This window comes from Brugia malayi (genome assembly GCF_000002995.4).
Source record: "Brugia malayi strain FR3 genome assembly, contig: Bm_v4_Chr2_contig_001, whole genome shotgun sequence".
Taxonomy (NCBI): domain Eukaryota; kingdom Metazoa; phylum Nematoda; class Chromadorea; order Rhabditida; family Onchocercidae; genus Brugia; species Brugia malayi.
In genome coordinates this window covers 6,160,133-6,177,826 of record NW_025062476.1, presented here as the reverse complement: position 1 = coordinate 6,177,826, position 17,694 = coordinate 6,160,133, and the positions used below count along the sequence as shown (strand labels likewise).

Below are 17,694 nucleotides of genomic sequence, written 5' to 3'. Positions count from 1 at the left end.
TTAAAAGCATGATATATCAATTGTTGATTTTACTTAATTTGTCCAGAGTTTTGGCTTATATGGTAGTATGACATAAATTAGTGACGATAATTTATCACTTTCTAATTCACTAAAATTATTTGGGTATGCTAAGTTAAATACAGTCGCTTTTTTAATGCCATATCTAACTGTTTTCTGAAATGATAATATTAAAAATAACGAACAAACATATTATCATATTAACATATTAACATTCCCAGAGTTTTTGGATAGAATACAATGAATTTTCACAGTATTTATTTAAAAAGCCAAGAAAACATTAGCTAATTTTCTTGACAGTGTGAAATTCTGAACTACGTTTTTAATTATTATAAAATTTATTCTAATTGGCCAGCAAAACAGGAAATGTTATTTTCTTGATTGAAGAATTTCAAAACTGACTTCATTTTCCAGTCTGCTCGTACGACTCTGATAGGCTCATTATCAGAGTGGTCATTACAGAGATATTATTGATTAACGCTCCAGTTATCCCAGATATTTTGTGGGTGTTGTTCTGGTAGGACAACATACTTGTGCAAATGTTTAACATTATTGCTCTGTTCCACCATTTTTACCGATCATGGAAATGAGCACTTTATGACGGATATATTTATGATGTATAAATCGAAAAAGGAGTTTACAACCAGGAAGACAGGAATAAAGATTAAGATATCCATGTATAAAAAAGAAAAAAATCGTAGCATTCATTTCTAAACATTCGATTTGTTGTTTTTTTTTTAATTAATTAATTTTTTTTTTTAACATAAACAATTCAAATCGAAAAGAAAAGGATTACTTTGAATTGCGTTTCCTTTTCACCGGTTGTTGAATGAATTATGGCTCATCACTTTTGGCATATCAGTTTCGCTAATATTATTAATATTACTGCTAACATCAATCAATTTTAGGGAATACTGAGATACAAAATGCTACCTGAACTACTTGCAATCGAATTGTTCTTGCATCTTTCAAAATGGTATTTTTTGCTAGAACAAAAAAAATGGCACATATATATGTGTATCATTTTCCTTTTCTTGCAAATATTTCTTCAAAAATTCTTTTTTAAAGTTATGCGAAAAGAAAAAAGAGTTCCTGGAATGCTTTCTGTACACAGTGAGCTTGGAATTTACTCATTGATAAAGTAAATTTTTTTTCAATCTAAAAATTACTTTTTTAAAGTGATTTCCAGAAGAAGACAACCTCACGTCACGAGTTCAGGAATTCTTACTCCTTTCCTGCTCAGTAGTCATAATTAGGTGTTGACTTTAATTATTGCAACTATTTTGGATAATATAGAAAGCTGGAGTATCTTTCAGCAATAAATATTCAACATTTGTCTTTTCATCCCTACTTCTGAATTTCCCGTTTCATTGAATCGCATCCATCCAAAATTACTAAATTTTTATATTACATAGCGCTTTGATGCAATTTTTTCATTTTTCTCTGAGCTCAAAAGATTATGAAATGCGATATTTTCCCAAAATCATTTCTACGATTTACATATTAAATATTCGAGATTCCTTTCTTCCACTTCCTTCCACCGTAATTCTAGAAACTTGAACATTAAATATGTCACAATAATTAAGTGCAAATTATATTCAACCAACGGAATTTGAAGAAGAATTGATTTCGAGTGACCTATCGGACCACTCTTCTTCGTCCATCTCATCCATTTTGCACATTTTATTGTATTTGAAATGACATAGCTCCGGCTGCAAATAGGCCACTGTTCTTTATTGGTCATAAAAGTAGTTTTAATATTAGAAAAAACAAAAAAGCTTTATTTGATTGATTGCTCACTGGTATTCACCAGACTTGATGAATAGATTTTCTTGCAAGTTATTCTCAACCAAATGGTTCACAAGTGACTGTATCACTTTATAAGATAAAAGGATTTTTTTAAAATAAGTTGAATATTATGAATAAATATACTATTACGAAAATACGCTTACTTCAGAGAATAAATCAAGATTTTTGTCATACTTTGGATTCCCAATATTAAGACTGCTTATCATATTTTCGACATCAGGACTGTTTGTTAGACTTCGAGGACTGAGGAAAATCTTGGAATTCTAGAAAATGAAAAAAACTGAGAACACACCCGAATATTGTCACTCTTTAATGTTTTCCTAAGAAATGTTTCGGCGAATGTCACAAATATGAAAATTACTAATTTAAAAACGAAGATTATTAATCCAAAAATTACATTTTTTTTATCATTGAAATCTGAAATTTTCTAACCACGTCTGAAAAATACTTATTATTAGTATTAATTAATTTAAAACTTTGCATTACTTGCGTGAAAAGAATGATTTTACAGAAAGTATTATTTATAGAGTTTTTTATGGCTTTCGTTTAGATTTATTAGTCGTCTATAACTTATAATTCATTTTGAACGGTACTTAATCAGATCAATGGACAGATTCCATAGATTATTAAGCTTTTAAGAGCAAAGCAAGACCGTCTATGGAAGAATCCTTACAGTATTCTCTGATTTTTAAAACTGCTTCGTATTTTTTTCTATAGATCAAACAGTTTAAAAGGACGCAAAAATCATTGCAGTTTCGGTATATCATACAGAAATCATTTAAGGGTTGAAGAATGTCTAATTAGAATGATATTAATACAATTTCATTTGATGGTGCTGCTGACGTAGAAACCGGAAATATTTGAAGACAAAAGGAATTCATTCATTCTTTTGCGTTTGTGATATGTATGCTTTTTGTAAAAATACGTATCAAAGATCAAATTTTCGAAAAATTTGCTACTCTAGCCGTCATTTGTTGTCTGAGTTGGATGGAAGGGAGTGCAGCTCGAACCCATTCCTTTTTCAACATTTGCTTAGTTAAATGCTAAAAGAAGTGTTGGAAATGAAAAATGATCGAAATAACCTTTGACCAATTATCCATCAAAATGATAATGGTCATTTCTGCCTTCTCTTTATCCTGACATTTGGCTGATCTGTTCGACACTTGCCTGAGTTTTTTCCGTTATAAACTATTCAATATTTCAGTTTCTAATCCGAAATTTGGGAAAGATATGGATAATGGATTTTGTTCAAATAAGTAGTGCAGGTTATCGAAAGCAATAATCAAGATTCTGTCTAATCTTTTTTTAACTCCTCTCTAACTGAGAGTGTGAAATTAATTTCGTAACATAAAAATTGGAGTTTCTGTTTCCTGCAATATAATTATATTATTTAAGTTAAGAATAAGCTGTTAAAATTGAAATATAAAATCAAGAAAATCCATAAACCTAATCTTCCAGATCTATTGCCTAGAAAATATTTTTCATTTACCGCTCAAATCGATAGCTGTTTATAATTATTCATTAAATATTGTCATTTTTATTTGGACATCTTTTATCCACAACATAATTTTGGTTCAAAAGACATTCGCAAGAAAAATCTGATTTAGAAAGGCCAATAATGTGTGAGGAGAGTAAGCCAAGTTTTTCATCATCATCGAATTAACCGGATTCATTGCAGCTGTAGATTTTAAAGGATAACATATGCGACTTGTTTTCGGTTTCCCTATCTTTTGAACGGAAATATTTTTTTAGCAAGTTAAATTTATTCAGGCAGAAAGAATGAAGCTTCTAGTAGCTCTTGCTTTGTTCTTCTTATCAGTTTTTGTGTTATCGAGCCCAGTACCTAGGCCAGGTTTGTTTAAAATTTACTCACTCGCTAATAATGCACAATTTTTGATTAAAATATTGAATTTTCGGCCAAATTTTTAATTAAAGATGTTTGCTGATATACGGTTTCATCTGCAGTATGGATAAAAGAAATAATCACAATTATTTTAAATTTGCTATATTTTTATTTGGTACTTGTATTGGATTAAACTTGGAATTTCTGATTTAGATTTCTTTCAACAAAAAGTGTTCACTACCCAAAATTGTTTCTTGTTGAGATTTCAATATCAAGAAATAATTAACTGAGTATTCTTCACATAGAGTAATATTCACATTACAGATGAGGCTGAAATAACACAATCAGCAACCGAGAAGGAGGAAGTCCCGATTGCCAAGGTATTTAATCTATCTATTGCTAAGATTAGTTTTCATTACAGAAAGAAACCAGTCTTCCACGTCAAGGAAAAATCTATAATCTAAAAGCTTACTGATTAGTTTCATTTGATTAATTTTTGTTGTCAATCAAAAAGATTACAGAGTAGGTATAACCAGCTTCTTCTTTAAGGCTCTTTCGTTTATTGAAAACCATCACAAAATCTGAGCTAAAGGTTTCAGATTTTTATAACTAAATTCAAATTGTATTCAGTATAAAAGTTTTTGCGGATTTCAAATAATTCTTAATTTTTCTAAAAAAAAAAGAGTAATGATTAAGGTCTTTGGTCCTTTATTCTTATAAAATTCTTTCTTCCTTGGAAATTAATTCCTCATTCATAATATTAGAATAAGATGACAAATTTGCAAATTGTTTTTCAATCCAGACAGAACACAAAGATTCAAAAAAAGTTGGCAAAGAAGAAGTGAAAGAAGAAAAGAAACACTTAAAATCAGAAGAAGCGTCAAAGGACACATCCAAAGAAGCAAAGGGAACTGAAGAATCAAAATCAGAACATTCAAAAAAGGAATCGGAAGGCGAAAAGTCGGACTCAGCATCAATGGAAACATCCAAACAGGGTGAGAAAGAATCGAAAACAAAAGAAGATGAAGTAAAGGAGGACAAGAAAAGTGAGATAGAAAAAACTTCAGAGCCGAAAAAAGAAGAAGCAAAAGAAACTACCGCGGTACCAACAAATGATGAAGGAGTTGCTAATGCAGCAAAAGAAAGTGAGAAGTCCACGGAAACATTAAAGGAAAGTAAAAAGTTTGCTGAGGCACCAAAAGAAAGTGAAAAGTCTACTGAAGCACCAAAGGAAGTTGAAAAGCTAACAGAAGCAACAAAAGAAAGCGAAAAGCTTTCAGAAGCGCCGACAGAAGACGAAAAGAATACTGAATCATTAAAGAAAGAAGGTGAATCTGATGAGCCAGTTAAAGAAGAAAAAAAAGATGATGAAAAGGAGGAAAAACCAACCGAAGCAGCTAAAGGAGATGGGCAAACGGCGGTGACATCGAAAGGAAGCGATTCAATAGAAGCAACGAAGGAAGCGGAAAAAATGAAAGAGGCAAAAGTATCGGAGGAAGCAAAAGAGGAAGTGAAGGATGGTGAAGGTTCGGAAAAGTCAGGGAAAACGGAAACACCAGTGGTAAAATCAAGTAAGTTACTTGATGACAAGTTTTGAGAAAAAGTGACTACCTATGCTACGGATGATAATAGTAGGAGAGTGGGGAATTAAAAAAATGTAATGATATCAATAAGATTTTTAGAAATCAAATTAGACGTAAGCAGACATTTTGTTTAGGACCTAAATGTGAAACTATTTCTCGTTGTAGAAATGAATTCTAAATTTTAAACAATTTTCAAAGCATTCAAGCGAAAACAGAACTGCAAAAGATCTAGTAAAAATATTCTAGCGGTAATTAACGGGTAGATTAAATATAAACTTTAGCGATAGATACTTACTGCTTCGAATAGGAGAGGATGAGAGAGATACTTAGGTAAAAAGTTCAAATCTCATCTAATCAAACATTAACCTGAAACAATAAGTCTTTTAAAAGTGAAAGCTTCGCCATACATTCACATAATAATAAATAAAAATAATAAAGCACATTTTCATTTCCATATGGTTTTAAGTACCTTCCATAATTCCATAGTATATGATTTTGAAAATTACATTTACAACAATTCTTTTTTTCAATGCATAACAACCTGGAATTTTAACCAATTCTTTCATGTTAGTTCTGTCGTAAATTAAATTGCAACTTATTGCTTCTTACTGAAACTTCAACTTGTTTACTGGATTTTTTAGAAACAAGGTACTCCTATTTATATTTTTATGTTTTTTTCTCATGTTTTTATGTTTATAAGATAAATTGAATAGCAGGTAAATTTCAGGGTAAAGCTAATTCGGAAATAAACTATAAGCTAAGAAATGGAGAACTACCAATTTCGGAATTTCTTCAAAAAAGCTCAGCATTTTCTTGAAATCCTCTTCTCTGAATATTTAATTTAATTGTATTTCCATTCGATCGCTGTATTTCGTTTACAATGGACATTTATTTATTTATTTATTGAGTTTTAATATTTCACAAAAATAAATATTTTTAAAGCATTCTTAGTTTCTAATTCCCATCTGGTTCATGAACTGGGACGAAGTGAACATAATTCGTCACAAATTTCACTTAGTATTCCCTTGAAACTTAATTTTGATGAGCAATATGCGCACAAGCTCGATGATATGAGCTCGTTGTAATTGCAGAAAATGAAAAAATGAATCACTATTTATCGTGACACAAATTTTATGTTCGATGAGATTCTATAAGGATTTTCTGGAATAAATAATTCAGTACTCGGTTTAGTCTCGAGAAGCTGTTCCTTATTGATTGCGATCGTGTAGTGGGAATAAGATTAGATATTGTGGTAGAAAATTTACAGTTGGGAGAGATTTACTAACGTCGGGGAGATTCGTTTGATATAAATATAAACACGGGAATATAAAAATTCCTTTATCAATAGAAGTAATAGTGCAATAAATTTGATAGAGAAGAATTGAAGTACAAATAGCGACAATCGCTTTTTGTAGTCGAACTGCCTTTTGGTTGAACTCTCCTAGTTCTTGTTAAAAACACACTCACTCTGAACATGAGTGACTTCCTTATATGACAAGCAGTATGTATAAACAAAGTATATGATTTACAATAAGAATTTGACCTGTCGAAAGAGTAATCAGTCTAACAAAGAACTGTTAATCTGGTTTTCAAGCAAATCTAATTACTAAACCACAAAGGAGGTTAGTCGAGCGAAAGTTGTTAACCTCGTAGATTCAAACGTAATTTACAATTAGTGACGAAAAAACAATGAGGAGCTGATACCGTGTAAATAATATATGAAAGATTTACAGCCTAAAGATAAGATTGGAAATAATAAAAAAAAATAAAAAATAAACATTATTTTGCAAAGATTTCATAGAACATATTTCTTTCTCATATTCTCTACTTTCATATAATATTTAGAGTTTCACGATATTAAAAGACGCGTTGGCAGGTTCTGATAGTAGTAACTATGTTCTCGGCTTTTATCACCAAAAATTGGTTAAGAAATTGTAGTTCTTTTTTAAGCAACCTTTCCTTTAAGAATTTTTTTTCTTTTTTTTTCCCAAAGGAATTTGAGTTGAGTCTGTAGTAATAATTTTTATTAGCTAACAACCACAATACACAAGTATTAATCTATAACAACAATATATTGATAATTTCGTAAGACTTGAAAGTTTATGAGTATGAGGTGATGAGGTGAAAAGGAAGAAATAAATTGATGGGGAACTTAATTAAAAGATTCAAATGAATCAAATTGAATGAGCACGAGGCAACAGCTGTTTTTAAATTCCAAGTTTTTTTTAAAGGAATTTTTACTTTGAAACTCCATTAACGACATTGAATGGCGAAGCCAAAAATGTAGTTGATATACAAAATATGTTAATAGGGCCAAATTGCAGGGAAATAGTTTTAGAGAGGTCAAAGAATCGAAAGGATGAATACAGAGCAAATTCGCTTCAGTCTATGAGTAAAGTAGAACCAACAAATCGCAAGCGCTAGATTCAAGCAAGAATCAAAGTTGAATACCGACTGAAACATCGTGTACAGTAACATGTCTGACCAACAAAACAAGGGTCATGAGAACAGATTCGGTTCGATTCATCAAGCAATTCGACTGCAGAAGCAGCAATAGAGGTAGAGTAGAAGTACGAACTTGCTGAACATTCGTTCAGTGAACTGCCAATATAATTTAATATTTACTGTGTGTTTATTTTCTTCTATTATTGTAAAACCAATAAAACTATTGTGACGTTGTGGAGTTACTACAACGAAAATATTTTATTAAATCTTTGCCTGATAAAAATTAATTTGTCAGAAATGGACAAATTCATTTGCACATAAGTGTGAAACAAAACAAACTGATCTATCAGAGTGGGAATTTAAGAAGTTGGGTGGGTGTACTATTAAGAATTTTTCGAAATATTTGAAAAATAAATATTAGTACAGCGAAAATTTTAATTAGCGCCTGAATTAGAGGAATGAGTTGGAGTCAGCTAAACGAGTTAACTTACTAAAGAAGTAAGTCTTCTTGTACTTTATTTCATTAACAAAATGAAATACTGAGTTGTATGACTGCTTGAAGTGCGATTGAATCAACAGCCAAACGATCAGCAATATCAGTTAAATAAGTAACATTTTCTATTTCATTATTTCCCTTAAGTGAAACACATTTACTTTTAGATGTAGTGCTATGACTGTGAAGGTGACAGTCATTGAAAGTGATGGAGTGGTGACAAAGAATGAATTAGTGGAAATAACAGAGACACACTGGTCATTGTGAGACATTCTTTTCACAGTGCTATTGAGGATTGGTTGTGAAAGAGACAAAGGTGGAGCGAAGTATTTGATATTTGGAGTGACTTTTTCAGTAGGCTTTAGTAGAATGGTGGTAGGAAGAGACATTAAACTTAAACTTGGACAGAGACTCAACCAACAAAATTTTACGGGATTTAGTTTGGGTTACTTAACATACTGGAGAATTAGGTTTAAAGTTTAGAGCCGATAAAAAAGACAGTTTTGTTCAGTGTGTTTTGTGACAAAAGTTAGGTGAAATTTTTATTAGGTGAGCTTAAGTTAGGTTACAATTAGATTTTACCTTCTCCTTCGACTATTTTTCTACAAACTCAAAGAGTTTGCGTGAAGTTAGCTTGAAATAAATGTAATTTCAAATAAAAGATGCAAAAAAACCAATTTTCAGAATCGCAGTTTTAAGCATCAATGGCGAATGATTTGCAAAAAGCGATCGATGAGGTTTGTTGACTTTCTATTGATAAATAATTAATTAGCTTTCTCTACTTTGATTGTTCTACAGCGTTAAAGGCAGAGGTAGGTTTATTCCGGTTATTTCATGTATCACTGCTGCATGATGCATACTTTAGGCAAGTAATGCGAAGTACCACTCTTTCTACTATATTAATTTTTCTATTAACTTACTACTGAGTAGAAACCAACACGTTTTGTAGTGTATACTTTTTCGTCATTTTTATTATTGTTTCCTTTGTATCTTAACCATTGTACTCATTTCCACAGTTGGAACAGTTTTCCGCAATTTTAAAAAATGCTAGCGAACTGTATGCTTCGGCGAGTAAGTTGGTGAAGTATTGTCTGCCTCATCGGACACTCCAAGATTTAATCCAAACTGTTTGGCATGCCGAACTTCAACCAGACAAAAAGCAAAAAATTCGCAAAGAGATCCGAGATATTGTACAACGGGTCTCAACAAATACTGCTAGTGCAATTAAGGCATATGCTAATGAGAAAAGGTGACTCTTTTTGCGCAGTTGGCTATTAAACAATATATTGAAATAATTCGATTTGTTGCTAGGGCATCTGATGTAAAGGTTAGGTCGTAATATGTTGCAGTATATTAAAATATCCTTCTTATTATGTAAAGTGTGAATTGTTTAATCAGGTAGTTCTTTTTTATAACATCATTGACAAAGTTTTAAAGAATTCAAACAGTTTTTTAGCGTGAATGTCAATCTAGAAACTAAGGATTTATGGGAATTATATGACAAATGCAGCGGAGAGGAACTTGCGGACGTGCTTTTGAACTGCCTTTTTCTGTTTCATACAGTATATAACATCAGGTCTTTTACATTATGCTTGTTTCGGTCGGATTTCATTTTAATCTTAAGTAATCGAATTAATATGAAATTAAGAAAATTATTCAAAAACATTCAGTTTTGAAACTCCTCAACTTCTATTTTAAATTTTAGGTCCATTCCATATTTATTTTCATTAGATGAAGTGGACGAATTTAACAGGATTTACCATGCTGCCAAACAACTTTTGGATCAAAGAGGTGAGCAAAAATTTGAAGTAGACATCTGAAATTGTTTCCTGTTTTTACAGTAAGTAGATTTCAGAAATGGACGATTTAAAGAGGAAGTTACCAAAAGCAGTTTTGGAAATGTATGAACAGGTAGGTAGGAGCTTTGTCAAGTAATCGACTATTTCATTCCAGTTAAATCTATTTTCATAATGTTTCTCAATTTTTCCAAATTTGCAGAAAATACTATCCAATAAAGAAACAAGTTCGATTTTTGCGCATAAAACATTTTTGTTCGCACAAGAAGTTCCGAATACCGAGGTGAATGTTAGAAAACCATCTACATCATTTATTGTATATTCTTACTATTTCTCTCAAAGAAACAGCATGTGTATCATGGATTATCCGTACTTAATTTTATTTATAGAGGATTGATACTGAAGAATTTGCCAAAAAGTTCACAGAAGCTTTAGAGAAACTCATTAATAAAGGCACAATCTGCGATTTCGACATATTTGAAATGCGTAAACTTGTCGAATTCGATTTGATTGGAAAATTTGACCTTACCCTTTTCAAAAAGTATTTTTTTATCCGCTTTTCAAATATTTACATACAAATTTCTTATTCAAAGCTGTGTTTGGTTATACAATAATATCAATACCGTAAAATAGTTCAACCACACAGCTGATTGTTAGATGATCTAGAAATTTTCTTTATTCTGCCCGGTTTTTGTACATAAAACCTTTTTATTTTTCACATCAGAAGCTCCAAATACTGAGATCTTATTTTCTGTGAAAGAAGTAGTTGGGAATTTACAGGGCATGCAGTATTTTACCCAAAATGCAATCAGCATCTGATTTTCGCATTGCTGGTGAATTTTTGAAAATTTTGAAGTGCATTGCATCTAGTCATAACGATTGGGGTACAATAATGACATATTTTTATGGAGAATTCCGAGAAGTAAACGGTGATCTAAAGACTTTCAAACAGTTCTATCAGGTATTTCGTTTTGAATTTAGGAAAAAAATTTCATTAGTTGTTATTTCTTACGAATAAATGCGAACATATATATCTTAGTACATCATTGAAAACGAACTATGCTAAATGCCAAATATTTGTGGTGACTCGCATGGATAGCGTATGATCTTGTTTCTCTATTGCATTGTTCATTGTTATTCTTTATGCTAAATATCTGATAAAAGTTTTCTCATCCAGAATTTCGAAGAAGACATGAGAAATCTTTTCATCTACCTTGAGGATCACACACAGCTTCATACGAATCAAATTAAATTGGAAAAAGCAGTTGATGAAGTTGTTTTTAATTTATTTATATAGTGAATTGCTTATTCAATGCAGTTTTGTTCTTATCAAACATCATTCCCTAAATCCTTTTCTAGAATAATTCCCTTAAAAACCTGTTTACTCATAAAATGAACTAAATGGTTATGGTGTGAAAAAAATTCTTGCTTTATAGTTGTCTTGCAGTGCGCGTGGCTTTTAATAATTTCGCCTGTCGAAACGTTGATATTACTTTTTCTGCAATGTTTGGAGAATATATTAATGGTACCAAATCTTGTTAGAGTGAGTTCACGTTTTCATATTCTCAGTTCGAGGTTTTAAAGATAATTTATCCCTTTCTATTCAGCTATCAGTTCTTTGAAGATTTTGCGTAAACTGCCGGAATATTGTGATATTGAATTGGAAGCAATGTTTGAGGCGGACAGATGTACTAAGTGTAAAACACCAATTTTGATGCTTGCATTGAGGTATGCAATTTATTAATTGCAAACTTTTTGCTTCGACATTTATAAAATCTCAAGCAATTAAAGTAATTCAGTAATGAAAGATGATTACTTATTATCGCTTCTGAATCACAAAAACAGTTTTTGCAGCACATCACATCATTTTTCTTGATTTAAGACATATTTTGACTGTGGAACGATCATCTATACAATCTGATGCAAAGCGTCGAAATTTCATTTACTTATGTGTTGCATTATGTCGTGAACGTCATATATTATTGAAAGATGGCAAAAACGAAGCAGGTCATCCTTATTTCCGTGTTAATTAAATTTCAACTGTCGAGATTGGTATTAATGTTTTATTCTGATGAAGCTAATCTGAACATTAATTGGTTTCGGATATTTCGATATTTCTGCTTTCTTATATTGTTAAATCAAAAGGGAATAGAATCACCATTGTTACAGGAAATGAAGATGGTTCAGAAGCTTCTATGGCATTTTTTGGTGGCATTGTTGATTTTGCTCTTGTGGATGGTTCTATTATACTGAATCATCTTGTTCTACCTGCACTAAAGCAAGTGTTTTACCAGGAAATTGCAGTAGAAATTGGAAAGAAATTACTAACATCTGTTGGTGCACGACGTACTCCGATAATATGGAAAACTGAAGAAGGTGAGAAAATATCATTTGACACTTCTAGTCCTTTTAAATCCTTTTTTACTCGTAAATAATCTTTGCACTCTAAAATTCATGCGAGAGAGAGAGGAAGAAAAGATCAGTGATCACTTGCTATTTATTTCGTGTTTTCTCATTAAACTCATTTCAAACCTGGTCGCTTAAAACAATCGTGCTTGATTAATTTACTGTTGCATGTTGTATGATATTTTTCCTGATTTTTACTAGACTAAATTTTCAGGTATAAAATTGGGTAATGATGAAGTTGCAATCAAGAACAATTCTGGAGTTTCCATTCTGCAGTTGATTTCGGTTTTGCTAAACATAATACATGAAAACAAAGACTTCGACGATTATGCGCTTCTTGATTCTTGCCAAAATTGCTTGCGGTTACTGGGTGAACGACTTAGAGGCTTGTTTTGAAGTGTATTTATTAAGATTATTTTACTATTTAGTGTCGGTTGTGACTTCAGTGAAGTCACAACTTTCATCATAACCACTCTCAGTAATAAAAATTGCAGATTTCCATGTGATGTCTCTCTTGGTTTCCAGAATTGCATTTTATTTTAGAAGATGGTTTGGTTATAGAAACAAATGCATTTGATACTTTGCTTATTTGCTTTGATAAGTCATTATGGGCTTACAGATATGCTGTAGCCTCTTGGTTTTACAAATGCCTCGCATCTTACAGAAGGGAGGTTAGTAGTTTGATTTTAGTGTTTATTTTGTTGACAGCTTTTGAAGCCATTATCTAATAAAATAAAAATTGCTACACTGAATGTTTTCCGGATTTTAGAGAAAAAATTTCTTAACCATTTTTGCTGTTGAATTTAATGAATTAAATTGAAAGGTTTTTTAAGTGATGAAAGAATTTCGAAATTCAGATCCCGCCTTTGCTTTACGAGGCCTTGAAGGAAGAAAACAGAGAAACATTGAAAGCGGTGAAAATTGGTACAGATGATAGCGATATTTCTGGTCGCAGTGTTCTGCGAAAACTTTTTGAGTTGGCAATTATTCATTCTGAGCTAGCTTTGGATATAATGAAAGGTGATAAGAGATTTATATTGTACTACAGATTTCTTTCCCATGAATCCTTAGAGGAACATGCGGTTTCCAGTCAAAACGAAAATACTCATTTTCAGGGTTTTCAACATCAGTAAGTATTGTTGGACACGACGTTTCGGGTGCACTTGTGGACGTTCTCCGAGATCATAACAAATTTCCCAGTAACAAAATAGTTGGCTTGGTAGAAGTCATTAGAGTAATTGTAAATCAAATCGATCTGTCTCGTCAAATAGTATCTTTACTTACAGAGATTTCGGAGAGTTCATTTTATGGTTCGTTACTAATTTTTTAATTTAGTATATTCCTAATTCCAGCTTTTTTTAAAAATTATTTCAATTTTTGAGCTTATAATTCGAATTCATAATGATTCTATATAGTTTCATTTCTTGCTGAGGCGTTTTTAAATTAAAATTGGTGTTATTTGCAATATTGCAATTTTCTCTTTTTAAGCATATCATATGGATATGATTAACATAGTGAAATTGCAGTAGTGTAAATAGCCTGTGAACATAATATTTACAAATTTCTGTGTGATGTTTAACATTTCCTCCAATTCTTGGAAGAAACGTACGAATATTTGTTTTTAGGTCTTCGATTAATCGAACCGTTGCTATTAATTCAGGAAGCTGTAATTTGTGCAATACATTATGATAGAAAAAGTACAGAAGACTTGGCTGCAGTACCGTTTGATGTTTTGGAAATCGAAAATCAAGTAGGTTCAATTATTTTTTGTGGCGAACCGTCCTTGATGAACGTTCTTCTTTTCTCTTCTGAATGATCGTAACTCCTACCTGGAGTTAATGAAGGTTGTATTTCAATGACACAAAACGGTCATGTTTGAATTTTCGTGGATGAGTTGTCCCATTTTTTGCTCTCAGTTTTTGAAACTTCATTTTGCATTTTAACGTATTGCTGTTTTAAATGTTAGTACTGTTTGGTTGAATTCCAGGTAGCAATAAGATTATTGAAATTATTTTGTGAACTCGCAAAAGATCATATACAGAAGGAAATGATCGATTTACGCAGAAGTTGTATAAAACACAAAGTTGAAATCAAGTAAATAAGTTGATATTCTAAATATTGTCACAAAGATATTAGTGTTGAGTATAACCATTCATACATCTGTTATCATGTATTTAATATTTATCTTATCTGCTATATTATCTTTGTCTCATCTGTTTGAAATTTTGGCAGTATCGAATATGTTTAAAACTACAGTAGTAAAGACCTTTTGTAAATATAACGGTATTTACTTAAGGGGCACATTTTTTGCAGAGAACCAAAGCCGATACTTAGTGATGTAAATATTAATCGTGAAATACGTGTTGAAACAGAACTAATCCAACTTTATATTGCAGCGGTTGTTCTCACAAATCATATTATTGGAGTTCGTTGATATTTTCAGTAAAATAGGGTTTAATTTTATTCAGAAATTTCTACTGGAATTTAAGGTCTGTTAGAAACTGGTGAGTATATGAAATAAAATTGAATTTCACTGAATTTGATGTTGCATTACAGCTACCGCCTTATTTGAAAATATTGTTGGTGCAACTGACTAATTTCCACATTGAAATGGGAAAAATGAAACTTGGTCCGGCCTTTAATGAAATTATCAATAAAGCCTTGCTGGTGAGACACTTTAATTTGAATAAATATGCAACAGTTTTTCTACGACTCGTAGTGTAACTATCAAATTAGAAATGTGTTTAAAATTCCATGTGTTAAATTATTTAAATGTGAATGGATAGTGATTTGTTGTAATATTCAGAGCAATATTTTCAAGCGTTAATATAGTTTGAAATTTCTAAGTTTACTGTGCATCGCCGTATATTTTTTACTTTTCGGCTGATGTCAGCAAACAAGATTTTGGAAGATGGTATTTATAAAAATTAACTTAACTGAATCAAACTGCAGTACATATTTCATTGCAGGACCATGATGCAAAGGAGGAAACGATAGATAGCAAGCATCATTTTGAGAAGTTTTATGTTGTTTCTGATTCTGACCAGGGGTTGGCTTCATCAAAGGTGAATAATTGTTCGGCTTCAGCTCCACCGACCTTCGCCATTTCAAGCATTGGATTTGAAACGAATAAAATGATCGGTATGCATTGTCATAAGCTGTTTTAAGGATGTTTTCAAGGTCATTCATTCACTTTAAATTTTCTCTGTATGTAATTGGGATATTTAAGCTATTTTAATAAGGCTTTTTCAAATATATTTTGTGCGCATTGCGCCTTACCACTTTACACCAGTTGGAAACCCTCTATATTTTCTATGTAGTCGATGAAATCTTAGTGAACTCTTTTTATATTAGCATATTATTATATATATGATTAAACCTAGACATTTACACAAAGCTATATATATATATATAATAACGTATCTGTTTCTGCGCACAATGTTGGTTTGATGCGTACACAGTTACTAACCACCATTATTCACTTTCTTCTTATCGTAATTTTTGAGATTTTAAAATCTTTTTTTGATTTTTAGTTTTGGTTTTTTAGTAACTAGGAGTTACAATCGAAACGGGTCATTATTTTATTAATAAGCCACATTTCTTTGATAATTGAAAAAATGGGATAAATTACAATACTTTTAATTGCCTGTGTTTTATTATCCAAATCTTTTTCATTATGTTAGTAGATTTTGTTTTCTCCAAAATTTTCAAATGGGAAATAAAAGCTAAACATGTCTTAGGTCTTTGTCATGACGTGCATTTTTTCTCATTTTTAAATTATCTTTCTCAAACATGTCTCTTTCCTTTATCTCATTTCATTTACTTTCATTCGTCTTTTGTTAAGACAAAAAGTATTCATGAGGACTGCGACCAGGACTTTGAATAACAACACAGAGAAAATCAGTTAAGCAAAAAAATTTTATATCGAACGATGTAAAACTTCATATAAAGAAGTCCGGTAACACAAACTTTTTTCAGACATCACAGATGCAACCGTTGAAGCGATCCGAGATTCATTGAATGAGCGCCTTTCAGAAACATCTGAACAGAATGCCATCTTTATGGTACAGTTTATTCTAATTTTTTTTTTTAACTTCTATATGTCGTTTAAGACAATGTTTTTCAGAGTAATTTTATGGTGGTTTCATTCTAATTCTGAAAAACAAATGAAGTTTAATGAACTGTTCCATGATTCGTTTATAATTAAATCCAGCATTTTGTTTTCAATAAGAAGCGCTGCAACAACAGAAAAAAATCTTAGGCCAGTACGCGGATGATAAAAGATCGGGAAATGTCAACGATAATAGAAAACCATTTACGTCACAACAACAGAAACAATGGACGAAGATCAGTTGTGCCAAAGTCAAGACATGAAGCTTTACCGCAATTATCGGAGGCGGACAATATACACGTTGGGAATGAAAATCCTCACTTGGACGGTCGAGGTATTTCAATATTTTTCTATTCTTTACATTCGGGAAGAAGGTTTTGTAATTATCATGAAACTCTTGGATTCACGCTACCGCACGTTTCTTTTCAATCATACGTTCTTCAGTTTATTATTGTGATTAAATAATTCTTAATAAAAAGTGAGTTAAATCAAGATGTTGGATTCGTTGTTCACAGAAATACACAGTTGTAATGATTGTGATAATAATTGTGACTTTTAGATAATGCAAACTGTAGACGAAACAACAATAATTGCAAAGTCCACAGTAATAGTTTTCGTCGCAAAAATAAAAAACGCAAATGAACTTGCATTTTTATCTAAATTATTAGCATAATGTAATTGATTATCACATGTAATGCATTCATTCATTATGATCTCTTCTTCCTGTAGTTTCTTTTCTAAGTCTGAATCAGAAATTTATTGATTTTAATATGTGTTCCAATCATCTGAATTATTTATTTTTTAATTATTTTTGATTTCTGTTATTTTAACTCTATGTTTAATATCACGCAGATATGTATAAATAATGCTTTTTCTTCATGATATACAGATTATCCGTTTCCCATCATGATATACAGATTATCCGTTTCCCACAATCTTTATGAATAAATGCATGTAACTGATTCCGTATATTCTTATGCACAGGTGTTTTGAGATTTACAAATACTTTACTCTTCGTATTCTAATCAGAAAACATAAAGGCACTATGCCTTATCGCTTGTTTTCCCACTAGTATAATTAAATAATTTTAAATTTCTTATAAACCAATTGGTTACCCAAATTGTGTTTTTATCTCTTTCAAAAACAAGTGAGGTATCTTGATTTATATGAGATATTTCTAATCGTCTTTT

At 31.3% G+C, this 17,694-nt stretch overlaps 3 protein-coding genes across 3 annotated transcripts; 2 read left to right on the top strand and 1 right to left on the bottom strand.

The window, feature by feature from the left end:
- Positions 1 to 1,616: 1,616 nt before the first annotated feature.
- Positions 1,617 to 2,033, bottom strand: Bm14239 (Uncharacterized protein; the record flags this gene model as incomplete). The annotated part of the gene is made up of 2 exons (XM_043078602.1): positions 1,617 to 1,730; positions 1,971 to 2,033. 2 exons carry the CDS (start codon positions 2,031 to 2,033, stop codon positions 1,617 to 1,619), a joined length of 177 nt encoding a protein of 58 aa, XP_042934536.1.
- A 1,573-nt stretch (positions 2,034 to 3,606) lies between these two features.
- Bm10410 (Uncharacterized protein) lies at positions 3,607 to 5,985 on the top strand (the record flags this gene model as incomplete). Its single annotated transcript, XM_043078601.1, has 4 exons — positions 3,607 to 3,679; positions 3,995 to 4,050; positions 4,473 to 5,241; positions 5,981 to 5,985. The coding sequence occupies 4 exons, from the start codon at positions 3,607 to 3,609 to the stop codon at positions 5,983 to 5,985; spliced, it is 903 nt and encodes a 300-aa protein (XP_042934535.1).
- Positions 5,986 to 8,895: 2,910 nt separating this feature from the next.
- Positions 8,896 to 17,146, top strand: Bm10409 (Uncharacterized protein; the record flags this gene model as incomplete). Its single annotated transcript, XM_043078600.1, has 25 exons — positions 8,896 to 8,928; positions 9,208 to 9,440; positions 9,648 to 9,767; positions 9,897 to 9,982; positions 10,047 to 10,102; positions 10,190 to 10,270; positions 10,377 to 10,528; positions 10,768 to 10,948; positions 11,165 to 11,260; positions 11,435 to 11,530; positions 11,612 to 11,715; positions 11,870 to 11,994; positions 12,157 to 12,363; positions 12,608 to 12,778; positions 12,937 to 13,064; positions 13,251 to 13,413; positions 13,509 to 13,703; positions 14,019 to 14,143; positions 14,381 to 14,487; positions 14,707 to 14,818; positions 14,950 to 15,060; positions 15,363 to 15,534; positions 16,372 to 16,457; positions 16,655 to 16,838; positions 17,064 to 17,146. 25 exons carry the CDS (start codon positions 8,896 to 8,898, stop codon positions 17,144 to 17,146), a joined length of 3,207 nt encoding a protein of 1,068 aa, XP_042934534.1.
- Between the last annotated feature and the right edge of the window lie 548 nt (positions 17,147 to 17,694).